Raw genomic sequence first — 20348 nt, 5'->3', positions numbered from 1 at the left:
TTTCCAATTTTTATAATAGTTATAGATCACCTAACCCATGCAGTTCCCAACTACAGACCACGTGATGGCAGAGGGGTCACAGTGTCATTATCAGGAATCAAGGTTCCTACAAACACATAAGGAGAACCATAAGAAAGCAAACATACTTCATATAGTCTGAACAGTATCTTAAATATTACATTTTTTTCCAAATATACATAGATGCTATTATGATTAATAGAAGACAAATTTATAGGACTGTTGATTTTGACCTAGAATGGACCTTAGCTTTCATTGAACCAAATTCAACCCCCTCATCTTACAGATGAGGTCACCTGGGCCCAGAGAAGTTAAGTAATTTGCGCGGGTTCACACAGCTAGTAATTATTTAAGGCCAGGATTTAAACTTGTCTTTCTGGATCCAAATCCAATACTCTAATTCACTACTCCATCCAGCTGCCACTGTCCTGATCAGCTTTCACTAAGGTTCTGTAGCTTGTTGTCACTCTGGGCTTTCTCAACCAAGGGAAATTTATTTATTCATTCATTCATTTGTTTATTCATTTGGTTTTTGCTAAGTAATACAACTACAGTGATTTTGTGACACTCTCATGGGTTTTTGTTGTTGTTCAGTCATTTCATTTGTATTCAACTCTTTGTGACCCAATTTGGAGTTTCCTTAACAAAGATACTAGAGTAGTTTGTCATTTCCTTCTCCAACACATTTTACAGATGAGGAAACTGAGGCAAACAAGATTAAGTGACTTGCCCAGGATAACCCAGCCAGTGAGTGTCTGAGGCTGAATTTGAACTCAGGAAGATGAGTCTTCCTAACTCTATACCTAGCACTCTGTCCACTGTACCACCTAAATGCCCCTACAAGTATTATTATCTACACTTTTCAAATGAAAAACTGAGGCTAAGCGTGGTTAAGAGTTTTGTGTGAGATTACATACTTAGTAAGTGGGCAATGCAACCAATCCTTCTGACTCTAGTCAAATCCAATACCCTACGTCCTTGCTGCCTCTCTGCCTCTGGTTGTTTTTCATTTTATTTCTCAAAATGCAGAATTGCAGTTATGGATTAAAGCAGTATAGTAGAGTGGAAAGGAGAGCTGATCAAAGAATCAGGTGACCTGATGTTGGCATATCACTAATGGAAGCATAGTCACTTAACTTTCAGTTGATCTACATGTAAAATAAGGATGTTTAATAGAAGACCTCTAAGTTCTAAGAAGCTACCTGCTCTGATATTTCTAAACACAGATTTCTCGGTTATTTTCCAGGTGTTCTTCAGACAGAATAAGGAATGTCATGAAATTACATACTGCACTCTGTGGTTTAAAAAAAAAAATTCGGCTTATGTTTCCTTGCAACAGTCTACCTCTGCTATAGATATGCCTGGCCCCCAACCCTGCCCTCACTTTTTCCCTTTTCTAGAAATCAGCCAATAAACATTTATTAAACACCTGTTATTTGCCAAGTACTGTACCAAGTGATGGAGATAGAAAGAAAGGCAAAACACAGTCCCAACTCTCAGGGAACTCTAGTTGGGGGAGACACTGAAAAGCTGTTCTCCAAGAGAACACACCCAGAGTTCTTCATTATGTTGGGGGCTGCCCTGGCTGCAGAACCACCCCTATCCTAGGACACTATGAAGCTGGCTTTACAATGGATTTCCACAAAGTCTCCTTCATGGAGGAGAAAAACTACCCTACCAAAAGCATCTCAGATCTTGTCTCCACTAGCAGGTTGAGGCAGGTAAGTGTAGGAGTCATCCATCAGTGTCATGCTCCTGCTCAGAACACCTCTTTCCTTCCCACCCCCAAATACTGTGGAATGGAATGGAATGGAAGCAAACATACAGTGGAGACATTATAATAACAACAGCTGCTAGCATTCACATAGTACTTTAAGTTTTGCAAAGCTCTTTACATATGTTAACTCATTTAATCTTCACAACAACTCTAGGAGGTAGGTGCTATGATATTTTACAGGGGAAGAAAGTAAGGACCAGAAAGGTTAATTGTCTTGCCCAGAGTCACATAGCCAGTTAAGTTCTAAGGCAGGATTCAAACTTAGGTCTTCCTGACTCCCAGTCCGGCATTTTCTCTCCACTGTACTACCTTAGACATCTCAATTATTATATCTGAAGCCTTGGAAATAGTTCATTTGAATTTGGAAACACAGTATTTTGTTTTCTGTTGCTTTAGGTGGGGTAGGGTGGGAAAGTGACTAGAAGTAGTGAATATAATCCTCCAGGAGGCAAATTTCAGTTCAATGTAAAGAGCTGTCAAGAGGCATCTTGGCTTCAGAGCCGGGCAGCCTCTGGCATGTGCTAGCTGTGAGACCAAGGGCAAATCCCTTAAACTCTCAGGACCTTAGGCCAGTGCTCTCCCAATTATTTTAACAGTGCATCTTATCACCAAAAATATCTGTTTACTTATAAATTGCATGTATGTACCATGCTACTATATATTTTGTTTTATTTATTAATGACACAAAAACTTTTTGTCACTAAAATATTAGTTTTATCTATAAACATTGATATGAGTAGCATACGCTCTATTCTCTGAGAAGTTAATGTCCTGTATTTGCTTCTTTGAATTCCTTTCATGTCCCCATATTAACTGCTTAAAAACTCTGAGCTCTTTACCTAAATTCTTAATAATCCATAAAATAAGCCACTATTCCTTCAAATCTGTTTTAAAAATATGTCATGATCACTAATGTTGTGACTGTAACTATAATCAACTTAAATTTTAAAGTTCTCCCATCTATAGAAAGGGCAGATTGACAGTTGCCATTGAAGTGCACGTGTGCACCAGCTTATCATATTGTGCAGTACAGTGTCTTCTGTTACATAACATTGCATTAGAGACTATTTTAATTTTGTACTTTTCCATCCAGTGACACTGGCCTCCTGGATGTTCCACAAAAAAGACACTCTATCTTTTTTTTTTTCTTTTTTGATTAGGCAATGAGGTTAAGTGACTTGCCTGGGATCACAAAGCTAGTAAGTGTTATGTGTCTGAGGCTGGGTTTGAACTCAAGTCCTCCTGAATCCAAGACCAGTGCTCTATCCACTGCGCCACCTACCTGCCCCTATCTTTCAACTCTAGGCATTTTCTCTGGCTGTCCCTCATGTCTGGAATGTTTTCCCTCCTCTGTTCCCACTACTAACTCCCTGGTTTCATTTAAGTCCAAACTAAAATCCCACCTTCTACAGAAAGCCTTCCCCAACTGCTCTTAATTCCAGTGCCTTCCCTCCATGAATCATTTCCTGTTTTTCTTGTATATATATAGCTTGCTTTTTATGTATTTGATTGCATGTTGTCTTTTCCATTAAGTTGTACTTTTCTTAGGGCAGAAACTGTCTTTTGGCTCTTTTTGTATCCCCTGTGCTTAGCACATTACCTAGAACATAGTAGGTGCTTAATAAATGTTTGCTGATTGATTGCTTCCATAATGAATAATATTAATCAGGTCTTTTATGACGGACGTCTTTCGATGCAAAATGCACTGAAACAGAATCCCAATCTATGATAAAGTTTTTATATGCTGTGTTTTATTCTTTGACACACAGCATTGCATTTCCAGTTTCTCTTAAAATGTGTATTATTAGAAGAGAGAACATTCAATGTATTCTAACATCCAGGTGTCAGCTATCAAACAGTGTTGAAAACACTTTCTGAAAATGAAGCTATAGATACTTGTATTGTGTTGAGGGACTTCAGGCAGTGGACCTTCTAAGAATCAGGTAAGACATCTCAATACAAACTGGCTTCCTGGAATATCTAATAAATAGTGGTGGTGTGGACTACAACGGTAATCCAAATTTAGACAGTCATTTTGGCTACGTACATTTCAGTATTTTAAATCACAATTCTTCTTATGGAAAATTAAATGTTGTAAGCTAATTATTCTAAAATTTCATTAATAAATCAGTATACTCTACAGGGACCCATGAATTTTGTAATATATTTTTAATCAAATTGCTTACATAGACAGGTTCTGCCCACAAAAAAATTGCCTGAGATCTCCACAAACTTTAGGGGAGGTCCTGCTCTCCCATATCACTGAGTAGTCCTATTGTGCAGAATTCTAAGTCTTCAAAAAATCATCTTCAATGGACTGGGACATGCTGGTTTCTAAAACTGTCCTAAAATGGTGGCATCTGCAACATATCCAGAAAGATAAATCTGTTTTTCCCATCATTAAAATATATGCCTCAATAATGAATGAATTCTGCTCCCCCAAAAAATCATTCTCCTGGGGCCTTAGCCATCCTCATACTAACCTATTGGCTGCTTCAACAACCAGATAAAACATGTCTCTCTAGGTTGACCTTATCAACAGTAGCAAATGGACCCAATTTATCACCTTGTTAAAAATGGCAAAATATATGCAAAGAACTATAGTAACAGAATTATATATAAATATTGGACTTAGCATTATAATTAGCATTAATTATAATCTAATTGTATTGTCTGTATAGCAGGGACTTCATTTGTATCTCTTTTAATGTAATCACAGAGGTCTAGAATATATCAGTGTGAGGAAGGGAATTTCCCTTTCCAGCTCAACTTATGTAGTCACAAAATCACTCAATCATTCAACAAGCCCAGAATGTAAACACAAAATGGTAGGTGTTAAGGAATTTCCCTATAGCCCCATAATATGTGGATAGCTTCTTAATAAACCCCAGGGAATTATAGAGTTTTGGCCATTTGAGTAAAAGGCGGCTGATACCAGATAGGAAATATCTTGTAACTAGCTGAGGGAATCAAGACATACCCTTATATCTATATATAAAAAAATACAAATCAGTTAAGGCATTCCCCAGACCAGAAATGGAGGATTCCAGATTCAAGAGTTGAAGCCAAAAGTAGAAGCTCCTGAAAAGAAATCATTCTAGGAAGAGACTTGGGGGGTAGAGGTGGAGGTGGGGATGGGGATGGGGGTGGGGGAGAAGCATTTTTTCCTTCCCCTTTTCTCATTTGCACTGTCATTGGAGAGACTGGAGCAGTAAGACTAGACAAGAGCAGAGAGACACCCAAAGAACAGATGAATATAGAAAGATAGTCACCTAGTAGAGTAGCTACCTGAAGATTCTACAAAGAAAGAAAGGACTTCCAACACCAGGAGATATAAACAAACTTTTGTCATGTAAATATTCCATGAGTGCCACTATGATTGTATTCTAAGTTTGAGCTTACTCTTCCCATGGAACTTTGTATATTTATGGAAGGTTATGCCCATAGAGGGAATGTTCTTACTCTACCATCTCAATAAATACCTTTCATAAAGCTAATTGAGTCTACTTGCTGATTATTAATGGGAAGCACATTAGTGGGGACTAGTAGACAGTGTTAGAAGTATAACCCCACATTGTTACTTCTAGAACCTGAAGTAGTAATCATATCTCTGGGCACAAAACCTGTGAGTTCAAGTGTAAATTGGAGGATTAGTACCAGATGGAGTATTAAATATTAATACTATTATAACCTATTAACATATATAAATATAGAGAGAACATTGCAGTCCAATTTTAAGAAAATTTCATAAACCTGCCCTCCATTTAAGTAACATCCAAATATTTAAAATAAAATTTTAAACTAAGTTTAAGAGATTCATTCCCTACTTATGAAAATGCACTTTTGTCTTCTCATAGGCAATGGAAAGATGTAAAATTGAAAGGCTAAGGTCCATATTCTGGATACCTGAATTTGACAAAATAGCTGCCCACTCAGCACTACTATAGGACAGTAAACATTTAAAGTTTTTCATAACCTAGGTCCTTCTTATCTCCCCAGTCTTCTTACAATTTACTCCTGCATTCTATGATCCAGCTACACTGGCCTGCTTCCTGTTCCCACATATAATATTTCATCTCCCATCTCTGTGCCTTTTCATTGGCTGTCCCCTATCCCTGGAATTCTCTCCATATTCACCTCTATTTCTTAATCCCTTATTTCTTACCTGTGCCCTAGCTTCTTTCAAATACCACATTTTGTAGAAGCCTTTACAGGTCTCCATAGCTCCTGATGCCTTCTGCTCTGAAATTCCTTTATTCTGTAGACATCTTGTATTTATCTAGTCATTTACATGTTATCACTCTCATTAGGATGGGAGCAAATGAGATATAGGAAGTATTTTTGCCTTTCTTTGTATCCCCAGCCCTTAGCACAGAGCCTAGCACATAGTATGTGTTTAATCAATCATTTTTGACTGACAGAGGGATTCTATGAGGCAGAGGTGAGAAGGGAATGAATTCTAAGCATGAGAGATGGACAGTACAAAGGCCAGCACAGAGACAGGAAATGTAATGGTATGTGTGAAGAACAGAAAGACCCCTTTGACTAAACAATAGTTTGCCTAGATTAGGAGGGAGAATAATCTGGAGATATAGGTTTGGACTAGATTGTAAATGATTTTAAAAGTCAAACAGAGGACAAGTAAATAAAAGGTAATTTGAGGTGGGTATATGACCAAGATGGAAGGAGGGGGCTTAATGAGTAGTTCTAATAGAAATTGGTGCCTGAGCTAAGCCTCAAAGAAAGATATGGATTCTGAGAGGCAGCACTGAGAAGGAAGTATATTTCAGGCACAGGAGATGATCTGTGTGAAGGTCAAACAATAAAAGATGGAATGCCAAGATTGGGGAACAGGTATTGTTCCAATTTGGCTGAAACATAAAGTGTATTAAGGTGAAGAATATCAAGTTGGTCTAAAAAAGTAAGTGGAAGCCAAGTAATGGAGAGTTTTAAATGCAGATCACTGAATTTTTTATTTAATTAGTAACAACACTGAGGCAATCAATATTTATAAGTAAAGGAATGACACATAAAGGAGCAGAAGTTTTAAGATGTTCAAAAGTCCATTAATCTCTTAGAGGAAATTTGGTGAGTTGTAGTTGTTGTTTGTTTCAAAGAAGACCAATGATATCACAATGTTGGAGTCAGGGTATGGTGTTTGTGGCTGTGGCTAATCAGAACAATATGTGTCCAAAAGGCACAACCCACAGTGCCTTGTGGCAAGTGGTCTTGTTAGAACATTTAGAGTGAAAGTGGCTCTGGATTTGTGTAGCTCATGTTTCCTTTGTGTTTCTATGATTCTGCTGTGCTCATGGAATGTGGGACCTTCTTTGATGCAGGTACCCATGCTAGATGGTCCTGGGCCAGCATTTCCCATACGTTACAGTCAATATTAAAGTTTGTCAGAAATGCCTTAAGAGTGTTACTGCTTCTTCTGGCCAACATGTGAGCACTGAGGACTTGTGGAAGATGATGGTGAAATGGAGTTGCCCAGAGAAGTTCATCAACATTGCACACTAGTTTCATAATGGCATGTTCACATTGTTTATGGATGAAGGATGATGCTCTCATGCTTTCCCAGTCACCAATGAAGTGAAGCAGGGTTGTATGCTTACTCCCATGCTCTTCAGCATGATTTCCATGGTGTTGTCATATGCCTTCAATGATGATGAAAATGGCATCAAAATCAGCTTCCTCATTGATGGTAAACTATTTAACTTGAAAAGGCTACAAGCGAAGACCAAAGTAGAGGGAGAGATGGTGCACAACTTTTTGTTCACAGGTGACTGTGCACTCAATGAAGTTTCTGAGGCTGAGACGCAACGTAGTATGATTTGATTCTCTGCTGCTTGTGCTAATTTTAGCCTGACAATCAATACCAAGAAAACAGAGGTCTTCCACCAGTCAGCACCACACCATCGATATGCGGAACCACTGGTCACAGTGAATAGAGAAATTTTGAATGTTGTAGATAAGTTCACTTACCTTGGCAGAACACTCTCCAGGGCTGTCCATATAGATGATGAAGTTGATGCACATTTTGCCAGAGCTAGCTCAGCATTTGGCTTATTCAGGCTGCATACCAAACTGGTCTACAGAGTCACCTTGCTGACTACACTGTTGTATGCCTGTGAAACCTGGACAGTTTATCAGTACCATGCCAGAAAACTGAACTGTTTCCATTTAAATTGTCTCAAGAAGATCCTGAAGGTTATCTGGCAAAATAAGGTACTGAACACTGAAATCATTTCTAAAGCTGAACTGTCAAGCTTTCAAACTCTACTGCAAAGAGTACAACTCTGATGGGCTGGTTGTGTAGTTCAAATGCCAAACTCATGCTTACCCGAAAGACTATTTTGTGAAGAACTCACATATGGTAAGCACTTACATAGTGGTCAAAAGAAGTGGTAGAAAGATACTCTCAAGATATTTCTGAAAGTGAGTTGTTACCTTTTAATTGAAAGGTGAGTCACCATAAGCCAAGAAGCTCTCATTTAAACCATTCAAATATGGTGTGTGTAGGAGATAACAGACCTAGCCTGGGGCTAATGTGGTGAAAAGACTGAAAAACCTGGCTGAAGAGGAAAGAAACAACTACTAGAGGGCAAAAGCAATTTGTGGTTGTTCAAAGGTAACCATCAGCAAGACTAGTCAGCTGTTAAGATGGCATTAACTGTTTCTGATTATCTGAATGAAGCAGTTCTAGCCATTGTCCTTCAGCACCACCTAGTGCTTTACAGAGATGAAGCCTCACAAACGTTTCTGTTGCCCCTTTCTCCTCTGGTTTGAGAGAGAAAATTAGAAAGGAAAAAGACAGGTCCTGCAACTGCTTTGCTGTATCAAAAGAGGTGACTAGACTGGTTTGCCTTGCTCAGAGAGTGAACTTGACCTGTTTTCTGTGAGCTCAGTTCTAAGTGAATGATGTAGCATCCTGATGAATAAATAACTGGCAGCCCAAAGGTTTCTAGCCTAAAAGAAATTACTATTCAAATTAGGTAATATATAGGTAACATATTCTAAATACCCTTTCAAGTTGAAAGCACTTATAAATACTATGTATGGAAGAGAAGGGGAATTGCCCAGATGGAAAGCAGTTAGGGGGGCAGGGGAGGGAGAGGGAGAGAGAGAGAGAGAGAGAGAGAGAGACGGAGTGGAGGTAGTAGGTATACAAAATACTGAAAATGATGGATTTTCCCAGATTGAAAGAGAGACTGAAGGATCATGGAAGGAAGACTCCTCACCTGACAGGGAAGCCCAGGAATTTGTGCTTTCCACAGAAGGAGAGATGATTAGGATGTTACTACTGGTGGCAAGAAAGACACTGCCTACTAAATGTAATTGACTCACTTAAGGAGTGATCTTTCAGCAAAGAATTTGCTACTTGTATAGATGTACCAGATAGCTGTACTATGGGATCTGGTGAAGGTATTCTATCTGCATTCTCTCTCCTGTTCATCATTTCTTGACTAACAGGCATCTCTACCTTTGAGAGTTTCCCACTCTATTTAAATTTTGTTTATTGTGTATACTTTTATGAAGAGTTTTGTCTCCATGTAAAGATGTGATTTTTGTTTCATTTCAAACTTTTTCATTTCATTTCACCTCTATAACGGACTAGACCCACATAAGGAAGAAAAGGTCAAAAGATAACTTGAGACAATTGCCTTAGATTTAACCTCAAGGTTATATTAAATGCTTTCATTGATTGCATAAAAGGGAGGCTTCATAAGAATAGGAAATGGTGAAATTAAATAGACAACTTGTGAAATGGAACATCTAGATGAAAACAGTTTGTAGAATGAATCTCTCCAGGCAAAACTGAAATACTTAAAAGTCAATGTACAGCCTCCTTCACTTAAAAAAAAAAAAAGATAGACCTATAGTTATTAGCAAGAACAGCCAATAACTGAATGCAATATACCAGGTGGCAAATGGAAGAGAATTAAACATGGCTTCCTGGTTCAAAAAAATCTAATAAAACCAAAAGACAAGACAGGAAAAAAATATAATTCATGCTCAAGAAAGAACAGATCCTCAATCTGTCACCCAACACATTAGATAATGCATCGACAACAAAGCTTTGCAATGAAAACCTATCAATCTTCCCCTTTCCTTACTCTATTAACCAACACACACTGTGTTAATTGTGTGTAAATATTTATCCACCAAAACCAGCAGGTTCATTTAAAAAAAAAAGGTAAAGCTTGTTGAAAACAGAAAAGCTAAAAGTCATATGAGCATCTTCAGCAAAGCAAAGCTCACCTCATCCACTAGATTATTTTTAAAATATTATCTGCTCTTTTCTTCTATAAAATTTTTAAGAACCCACTCAATAGAGAAAAAGAGAAATATTAGTGAGTGAAGATTATAAAATTACAAAATGCAAGATTAACTAATATGTTAAAGAGGCAGTCCTTTTGAAGTCTCTGAATTTCATCCAATTGGTAGCATTTCGATTACCTCGGGCCACAACCTCACTCTATTAATGAGACATTAAGCCCAGCACATAGCCTTCACACAGATATATTCCTTGGGCATCTCTACTGTGCTCAGGGATTTGCCTCATCTCTCGAAAGCTCTCTTTATTGTTTCTCTGTCTCTTCTGCCTTTAATAAGATATGTATCTGAGGAAAAGAGAAAGGCTATTGATTTTTTCAGTCAATTGTGAGCTGCTGAATTTCATTATTTCAAATCTCATTTGAAGGAAGACCTGACATCGCCCCTTGGATTATTCATTCTGCAGGGAAGTGTGTGGTATGTGGAGACAATGAACAGGGGAAGGGAGAGGCACTCTGAGTGAGCTGTGTCTTCCTGGTGTTATACACTGCAGTTAACCTAATAGAACTACTACAACAGCCACCTGGTTTGCAGCCTACTGCCCTCCACAGTCTATCAGCTCTGAATGAGGATCATCTCTCTGTACCAGTATTCCTCAAAGCATAGAATGTTTGCCTAGGCAGAGCATCTGCATCCAGGGATACTGTTTGATTCATAGCTTGTATGGATGGTTCATAAGGAAATATAACATATTTGCTCTAAATACACAACCAGAGAAAATGCATCCATGAGCCTCCAGAATATATTTTCATGCTTAGCATGAAAAATTTGAGGAGCTGAGAAATGAAGAATGCAGGCAGACATTTCTAAATGGATTGTTAAGGGCAAATGCTCAGACTCACATATGAGCATCATCATAATGATAATTATTGCAATCACTTTATTATTTCTGAGGCACATATTTGCTAGGCATTGGCACAAATACATCTCTTATCTGGTTTTCAAGATACACACACCCAACTAGCCACCAACAGCGAAAAACAAGAAAACTGCCCTGGAGAAAAATGTTATACACCCCAACTATCCACTTTGTGCTTCAAATTATATCATAAATGAATAATATCCATATTCAGGGAAGTGACTCTGAAATTGAATGTTCATCTCTTCTCTTCCACCTATAAAGGAGAGTAGGGTGAGACAAGGACAGACACCAGCTTGCTTTGACAAAGAAATGAGTGAGATTAACATAATCTGGAATGGGAACCAAGCTCACAGAGACAAAGCAGTCATTAAATTTAATTTTCTCAGTCTCTCTTTCTACTTTGCACTCCACAAATTGGTACAGTGGAAAAAGCGCTAGCTCTTGAAGTCAGATAACCTAAATTCAAATACCATCTCTTATACTTAACCCTTTGTGACTTTTGGCAAGGTGATTCACTTCTCTGGGCCTTAGTTTCCTCAAGTGTAAAATGGGGAAGTTAGACAATATGACCTTCCAGCTCTAGATCTAAGATCTTATGATCCCTCTCACCCACATCTACCCCAACATGGTGGGGAAGGTGCTGACTGGTGTGTGACATGCTGCATTTAAGGTGGTGGGAATTCAAATGGAGATATTTTGTAGGCAGCCTCAGGCTTCTCTCATTTCCCTTGTTATGCCAAACCACCATGCTTTTGCATACTGGATTCTATATAACAAAACACTTTGCCCTTTGCACGTGGAAAGAAAACCCCTCTCAGCAACCAAGGTCAAACAGCAGCTCTCCTTGTCATAAACAGGCAGCACTCAACTCCCATCCCTTTATCTCCAAGCTACATGTCCAAACAAATCATTGGAATTGTAAAACTTCTGCTTTCATTTTGAATACCTAAACGGAAAGCAAGTGGGGAAGGGGAGGAATGAAGTTTCCCCAGCCCACACCACACTCATCCAGAGGATTGATTCTCAGTGTGCCAAGGTCACCAATGACGCCCTTCATGCAATCAGACACCCTGCCACCAGTAATAGGCTCAGAGATGCCAAATGCAATTAAAAAGTTTATTGTCAAGTTCATCCAGAGCAAGAAATACATTATTCCTTTTGAACTTCCACACTGCTACTGGAGTGAGTACATCAAAGCCTACTTCTCCATAGACAGCACAGAGTATCTCTGACAAACAAGATATAGCTACTTCTATTGGTAACAAAAGTAATGATAGTGTAAGTCGTTTATTTCTGCAGGTGTTTTATAATCATGACTCTTTGAAAATTCTCTTCATGAAAGAGTATTTTATGATTTTTCCATTTCATATATTACCCAGTTATTCCAAGTCTTGGACAGGCCAAAAAGAAGAAAACATTAGTGGTCTAACTATTATTCACAGATACACAAAGACTAGGAGATGGAACCCCCAGCTCAGCACTGTCCAGAAGAGAAAAAAAATTGAGATAATAATAATGATTCTGTAGCACCAACCGCAAACTCTTCCCAGACTCCCTCTTTGAGATGGTTGGCCTACTCATTCTACTGTACTCATTTTGGCAGGTCAGAGTGGATGTTTCCAGACAGGGGACCAAGGACACAACCATACAGCTACTTGAGAGATCTCAACTCTTTCAGGTTCCTAGAGGTAACTCCAGGGTGGAAGGAGAGCGTATCCTTTCACTCCTATCACTTGTTACTGTTGCTCCTGAGCCCTCACCGGTGTGTTCCCATTTATATAAAATAGTGGTGTCACAATGACACCACTGACTCTTAAATATGAAACCCTCTTGATACACAGTGAACACTTAATAAACATTAACTGTAATATAGGAGCTAAGGAGCATCCTCTCCATAATATGAGAATATAATTTCATTACTTTATCTCTTATGTGTTCTCATCTCTGTCCACCCTCCCACCATGCCCTAACCCCTAGGTTACATATAATACTAAGATCTGTGACTAGAAAAATCCTCACTTCTTTGCCTACTGCCATGGTCACTGTAGTACAGAGGAGTGAGTTCTCAATAGAAGTACATTTGATGGAAAGGGATCATCTTTCCCAAAATGTCTGGGCCTAGAAAGCAAACATTCATTGGAACATACTCCCAGGACCCTATTTACTCTTACGATGACATGCTTATGGTGCTTGGTGACTGCATCATGGGGACAACAGATAAAAGAGTCTGGGAAAAAGAGGAAAAGCCAGGATGTGCACTTAAATTAGGTAAAAGCACAAAGCATTTGAAACTAGGATGACATCACTCAAGAGCCCCTGAGTTTTATCATGTCCCTGAAACAAGGAAAAAATACCATGGAGCAGAGATACGACCAGAGTATCATAATCCCGACAGGCTTCAAGCAAGGATACCTTCACCTAAGGCTCTACTTTGCCCTTGTTAGAGGAGCTCTAGAGAACTCCCCATTTTCCAGGAATCATGAGCATCAGAAAAATTGTTTTCCTAGGCTGCTTTGTTGGGAATCAGAGATGAAATTGAACTCATCTAGACTGAGTGTTAAAATATGTCCTTTTTTTCTCTATTTCTTTGCAATTCTGTCCCAATTAAATATTTCACTATTTCAACATACAGTTCCTGACTATTCTGATACTAAAATGTAAGCTGAATTAAAATAACCTATAAATGTGCTCAGGAAACTAGGTTAGGGTTCAAGTCTAATAAGGTAAATTATAATCATCCAAAATATCCTCACATTAAACCTTAATCCATGTGAGTCTAGAATATAAGGGAAAATAGGTGGCACATCTGATAATTTGTGCCTAGAATATCAACCAGAAAAGAGACTTGAATTTTTACATTTGAGACTGAGGCAGAAGTCCCCATAATAATGTCCACATAGCACAATTTACTGCCCACTGACTATATTATCAAATGTTCTTCCTCAAATTAAACCTCAATAACCTTGCTCTTGGTGGTGTGGGGCTTCCCCAAAACAAGAAGATCATTCTATATGTGATGTCCACTTCCATTAAACTAGCATTCCAAGGAGGGAAATTTTCATGAATGGGTTCAATCATTGGAGGTGTCCCATCTCATAGATGTATTATAGAGTTGAAAGAGAATTAGAGATAATCTAATCCAACTTCCTCACTTTACAGATGAAGAAACAGAGATCCAGAGAGGTGTGCTGCTCAAGGCCAAGTCAGGACTTGAACCACATCCCCTCACTCTGAGTTCAGAGCTCTTCGTACATCATCCTCAGTACAATAAAGTTCAAATTTCTTAATTCTTTTTAGCCTGGTAAACATTAGCCAGTTAGACAACAAGCCTTTATTAGGCAACCAGTTTGATTCTGCTGGGGTTTGGGCATTTTAAATTAATTTTGCAAATAAGCACATAAAAACCCCAAACCCAAAAACAAAAACGTCTTGACAGCCAATCTTTCTTCCTAATAAAATGTGGTAAAATTAAAGCAAAATAGTCTTCTTTACCATTCACCCAGCTGAAAAGTTACTGGCCATAGGGCTATGGGCAAATGATTATCGATAAAGTGGCTGTCCCGGCCCATTCCAACTGCTTTTTATAACTTTGAGGATGTCACCAAAAAAGCAGGATAGCTAGTGAAAACTATAGCAGGAGGCCTTTATTTGGAGCATTTAAAATCACAGAAGGGAAAAAAAAGCTTATTGCTTAACCTGAGACATACAAGGGCACGTGGAGACGAACAGGGGAAAGAGGAAGCAAAAATAAGTCTGGGTTACAGTCCCCAAAGAGACAAGGATACAACCAGCTCTCCAAAGGGACAGGATACGACTAAGACCCAATCAAGGGAACTGTCCGGATCTTCAGCAAAATGAATTTATGCCACAGCAGGAGATGGAAATGCATCAATGACCCAGCAAGAGTCACCTGGGACCCAGGTCATGCCAAACTTTCTTCACGTTTCTGAGCTTGGTGCAGGTAAACTAGAGCTCTATCCCACACAACAGTGCTGCTCAGTCAAGAGGATACAGGTGAGATATTTTCTAGGAAGGGAGAAGCAACGTCTCTAACAGTCATGTTTGATTGACATCCCAACGAAACCAATCCTAGTTGGTTTCCCTGAGATTTGATGTCACAGAGAGGAAGGTACCTATTAGCAAGGTTGCTCCAGGCATAAAAGATCTCAGAAAGGGGTTGAGGAGAAATTGGAAGAAGGAAAGAGTTTCTAGGACAGAGACAGCATTGCAAAAAAAAAAAGCGCCAAGGTCCCAAAAGCTAGAGGTTTCTTAGAGAACAGCAGTGGTTTTATATTTATAAGTTTTTCTGAGTGATTTAAGCTTTGAGTATGTTAGTAAGCCTAGAGTTCAAATGGTTCTATTACTAAATAGATTAATTAATTTTACTGCAGCAGATGGTGACTTTAATTCAAGGCTTCTCTCCAACATAATAATGTACTGTCTTTCATATCCAAAAATGCTGCTGCCACCATAAAACATCAGTAGGGCATTATGAACTTCTATAGCACATATTCTCTACAGTACTCCCTTTGGTACTTTCTCTAGAATTGTTATCTGTTTCATGTGTGTATGACTTATCAAAATTATAACTTCTTTGAGGGCAAAGACCAGGTCCTATACATCTTTTGTATCTTTCAGAGTTCTCAGTACAGAGGGGGTGTTTGTTCAATGATTCCATTGTTCTTTCAGCATTGTTAACAGACGTATCAATACATCTACCCTCTCTTAACTAGTCCCTCTTATGCCCAGTCATGTCCATTTGCAAAACAATTGTCTGAGACCTTTCTTCTGTCTTCACATAGGCCCTTTGTACAGTTCATGCTTTTCTTGTGTTCTTCTTGATGTTATTGTTGTTGTTCAGTCATTTTAGTCATGTCCAACTCTTCATGACCCCACTCGGGGTTTTCTTGGCAAAGATACTGGAGTGGTTTGCCATTTCCTTCTCATTTTACAGAAGAGGAAACTGAGGCAAACAGGGTTAAGTGATCCCAGAGTCAGATGCCTAGTAAGTATCTGAGGTCAGATTTGAATTTGAGAATGAGTCTTCCTGACTCTAGGCCTGGTACTCTATCCACTGCACCACCTAGCTGCCTTTACTTGACACTATCAAAACAAAAATCTACTTGATGCTATCATATTTTTAATTGGTCTCACATTCTGTTCTACTCTATCACTGCTATATTCTTATAATAAGGTATCATGGCATGGTAGATAGAGCGGTAGATCTGGAGTCAGGAAGACCTGAGTTCAAACGTTGCCTCAGATGCTTATTAAATATGTGAGCCTGATCAAGGTAGTTAATGTCTCTTAGCCTCAGTTTCTTCATCTCCAAAATGGAAACAATTATAGCACCTACCCTCACAAGATTGTTCTAAGGATCTACTGAGATCCACATATATAAAGTGACTCAGAAATGTTAAAGTACTATATAAATGTTAGCTATTATTATTCTTATCAAAGTTATTGTGTATTTATGTACTACTGCATATTTGTACCTGTCTCATCTTGCCTGCTAGACTGAAAGCTCCAAGAGAGTAGGAACCATATCTCAATTATCTTTCTTTGAATCTCCCCCAATACCAAACAATGGTTTTCATGTAGTAGGTGCTTCCTAAATGGTTGTTGAATGAATGAATAGCTATGAAATTGAGCAAATTAGAGCCTTAGCTCTAGTCATCTGAGCTACTTGCCCTGCCTAGAAAGTGTTTATGTACTAATGAGCTGATGAAACAATTCGGCAACTGGAGGGTGCCACCACTCACCACAGGCAACAACTAGAAAATAATTAAAGAAGAAAAAATACCTCTTCATAGTTCCAGGGAGCTCCAGACTAAATGGGATCTCATAGGATAAGGCTAGCATGTCATCCAAGGCCTTCCTGACCTCCTGCAGTTCTCCCAGGGGCACACAGCCCAGCAAGGAAGTCAGCTCACAGTCCTGAAATTGGATGAACCTTTCTTGCTCTTCTATATCCCGTCTTAATTGTTGATCTTTTGCTTCTAGCACAGACATCCTTGCTTGGAGGCCTTCGATTTCCTTCTGTAGGGGACAGGCAGAACAGATTTTACAGATTAACCCTGCTAACAGCAAACTGCTTGGCTGATAATGAGTCATTTAAATGAGAGTTAACTGTATGCACCAGAGCAGTGACGGACGCTTCTCCTTCTGAGGCAGGCAGATTTTCTGAGGTTTGCTGAACTGGAAAAATCATGCTGGCTTTACATTTCTGATTAGTTGGCATAAGGAGAAACAGTCCTCCCCAAGCATGAAATAACTGCTGGGGGCATCCAAAAATTTGACTGGAAAAATGCCATAAATGTATAAATTACTTCCATCATAGTGGATACAATGGTGAGATGCCAGGACAAGGAGCATTATCCAATGTAGTCACTTATGAAGTACATAATACCACTCAGCAGGTCTCCTCCAAACCCAGCCAGCTATCCATCTGAGTCCAAATGTGGGAATTGTGTGTGTGTGTGTGTGTGTGTGTGTGTGTGTGTGTGAATAAAGACCATAGAAGCATGTCTTTACAGGGCTATAATCTGGGGCAGGAGTTGGCAAACAGTAAAGACAAATCCTCCTGCCACCTGTTTCTGTAGGGCTTGTGAGATAAAATTTTATTTTTAAAATGTAAAGATCATTCTTAACTCTCAGGTTTGGCCAGATTTGACCATTAGTTTGCCCAATCTAGTGAGTACAAGCAGAGTATTGCTCTTGTCATATAAAATGACATCAATGGCAAGTGCCATCTAGCCTATGCCATGGGCTCAAAAATTGAATTTCTGTCTGCATCCCAAAGAGATCATAAAAATGGGGAAAGGACCCACATGTACAAAAATATTTATAGCAGTTCTTTTGCAGTGGCAAAGAATTGGAAATTGAGGGGATGCCCATCAGTTGGGGAATGGCTGAAGAAGTTGTGGTATATGAATGTAATGGAATACTATTGTGCTATAAGAAATGATGAGCAGGCTGACTTCAGAAAAACCTGGAAAGTCTTACATGAACTGATGCCAAATGAAGTGAGCAGAACCAGGAGTACATTGTACACAATAACAGCCACATCGTGTGATGACTAACTTTGATAGACTTAGCTCTTCACAGCAATGCAAGGATCTAAGACAACTCCAAAAGACTCATGATGGAAAATGCCATCCACATCCAGAGAAAGAACTTTGAAGTCTGAATGCAGATGGAAGCAAACTATTCAAAGCATCATCACTTCTGGAGGTCAGTCAGTCAGTCAACATTTAACTTAGATTGGGAGGAGAGGCTGGGCTAATTCCTAAATGTTGTAGTAGTACTTCAATTCCAATCCAACAAGGATTTATTAACTATCTATTATGTGCATGATAAAAAATAAATAAATAAATAAATAAATAAATGAAATTAAAAAAATAAAAAATATTATGTGCATGATACTGAACTAGATGCTGGAGGTACAAAGACAAAAGGGAAACCAGACTCTGACCTCAAGGAGCTTCTAGTCAGTTAGAATTTCTTATTAGAACCCTACATGCTTCTACTTCCCTCACTAGACCTGGGAAGTCATAAGTGATATATCAATAACATAGGCTTAGGAGAGCTATTAGTTATGTGCATGGCATGGCATCATAATTGGCAACGAATTGGCAAATGCTTTTGCCCTTTCTAATTTTTCAACCATATTGACCTCTCTGTAGCACTTGACACTGTTGACCATCCTTCCTCTACTTGGACATTCTTTCCTCCCTGAGTTTTCAAAGAACTTCTGGTTTCTCCACCTACCAGTTTGAGTTCTCATCCATGTCCTGCTCCTACGTGTCGGTGCACCCCAGAGCTATATCCTGGGACTTCCTCTATGTCTAAACTCTCTCTTGATGATCTCAACCACTCCCTTGAGTTCAACTATCACCTCTAAGCATATGAATCCCTTTTGACTTTGTCCTATTGCCAGCCATGACTTGCCACACTCCAGTCCTGGAATATTCCAACCATCTGCTGTCTTCACTCCTGTTCATGTGCTGCTAAATGAAGCGGGAGGAAATCACTAATCCTTGCTGACTGAGTTCACTTGTAAATTTGTTATCACATATAAAGTAGGCAAGGCAAGAATTCTACCCTACCTAATTTATCTATTATCCCATTCTTTATAGTGGCTGGTCCAAACATTTTCATCTTTTCTAAATCCCCCCAGAGAGTAGTGATCAACAGGGATCAACCCCTTTTCTCCTCCCCCCACCTGCTTATGTGAGGACCCTGCCTCCTACTTCACTGAAAAAAACTGAGGCCATTCACCAAGAGCTCCCTCTTTTCCCCTTCTCTTCTCACACCCCCCCCAACATCATGCCCATTTATCTCTTCTTTTGCTCTAGTCACTGACAAGGAAGTGGCCCTTTCCCAAGCCAAAACCAACCACACCAATTCATATCCCACCAACTTCCACTACCATCTTCCTAGTTTGAACCTAAATGTCACCTTTGTGCAGTATAGTGTGTGGCACTGATCCTCACTGTTCTCCCTATTAAAAAAAACTCTAGTATGGCTCTTTCAACCAACCTGCACTCAATCATACTGGAAAATTGGAGTTCCCAGGGAGAGTGGCCACACTGCTATTACGGCACTCCCATTAGACTAAGAGCTACCTGAGAATAAGAACTATTTGTTTTTTGCCTTTATTTGTAAAGTATACTTAAAAATTCAGTACTTAAAACAGTGCCTAGCACACAGTAGGTGCTTAATAAATGTTAGTGTACTGAATGCCACAACCCATTTTTTTAAAGATACTAAGCCCTGATGTGAGTAACTATATTTCTGTTACTAACGACTAGAACTCCTGAGCCTCTACTAGTCTCTTTCTGTTTAACAAATCAGTAGAGTCAGTCAATCAATAAATATTCATTATGCACCTACTGTGAGCCAACTATTCTCCTAAGCACTGGGGATATAAAGAATGTTTATGCATGATAGTAATAAGGAAGTTTGAAAGAAGGGGGGGATTGGGAGGAAAAGATAATGAATTCCATTTTGGACATGTTGACTTTAAGATAGACATCTTAAAAAGGATATCCACTTTCAGATGTCCAATGGGCAGCTGGCGATGTGAGACTGGAGGTCAATGGAGAGGTTAAGGCTGGATAGGTGGATTTGAGAAAGATAACACCATTAACTTGGGGGAAGGGGAGGCAACAGAAGCTAAGTGACTTGCCCAAGGTCACACAGTTAGTAAGTGTCAAGTGCCTGAGGCCAGATTTGAACTTAGGGCCTTCTGACTCCAGGGCCAGTGCTCTATCCACTGTGCCACCTAGCTGCCCCTGACACTATTAACTCTTAATCAGAGACATTTATTAAACAAAAGGCAAAGCAAAAGTA

General features: G+C 39.1%; 1 protein-coding gene across 1 annotated transcript in view; it reads right to left on the bottom strand.

Moving 5' to 3' along the window:
* LOC114050170 (disrupted in schizophrenia 1 protein-like) overlaps positions 1-20348 on the bottom strand; it is a 508708-nt gene that overhangs the window by 344983 nt on the left and 143377 nt on the right. The window contains exon 6 of the mRNA XM_027871792.1: positions 16798-17033. Coding sequence (XP_027727593.1) covers positions 16798-17033 — 236 coding nt within the window. The remainder of the gene's footprint in view (positions 1-16797; positions 17034-20348) is intronic.

Source organism: Vombatus ursinus, unplaced genomic scaffold (genome assembly GCF_900497805.2).
Source record: "Vombatus ursinus unplaced genomic scaffold, bare-nosed wombat genome assembly UNPS02014798.1, whole genome shotgun sequence".
Classification (NCBI taxonomy): Eukaryota; Metazoa; Chordata; class Mammalia; order Diprotodontia; family Vombatidae; genus Vombatus; species Vombatus ursinus.
Note: the sequence above shows the minus strand (reverse complement) of the source record. Positions and strands in the feature narration are given on the sequence as shown.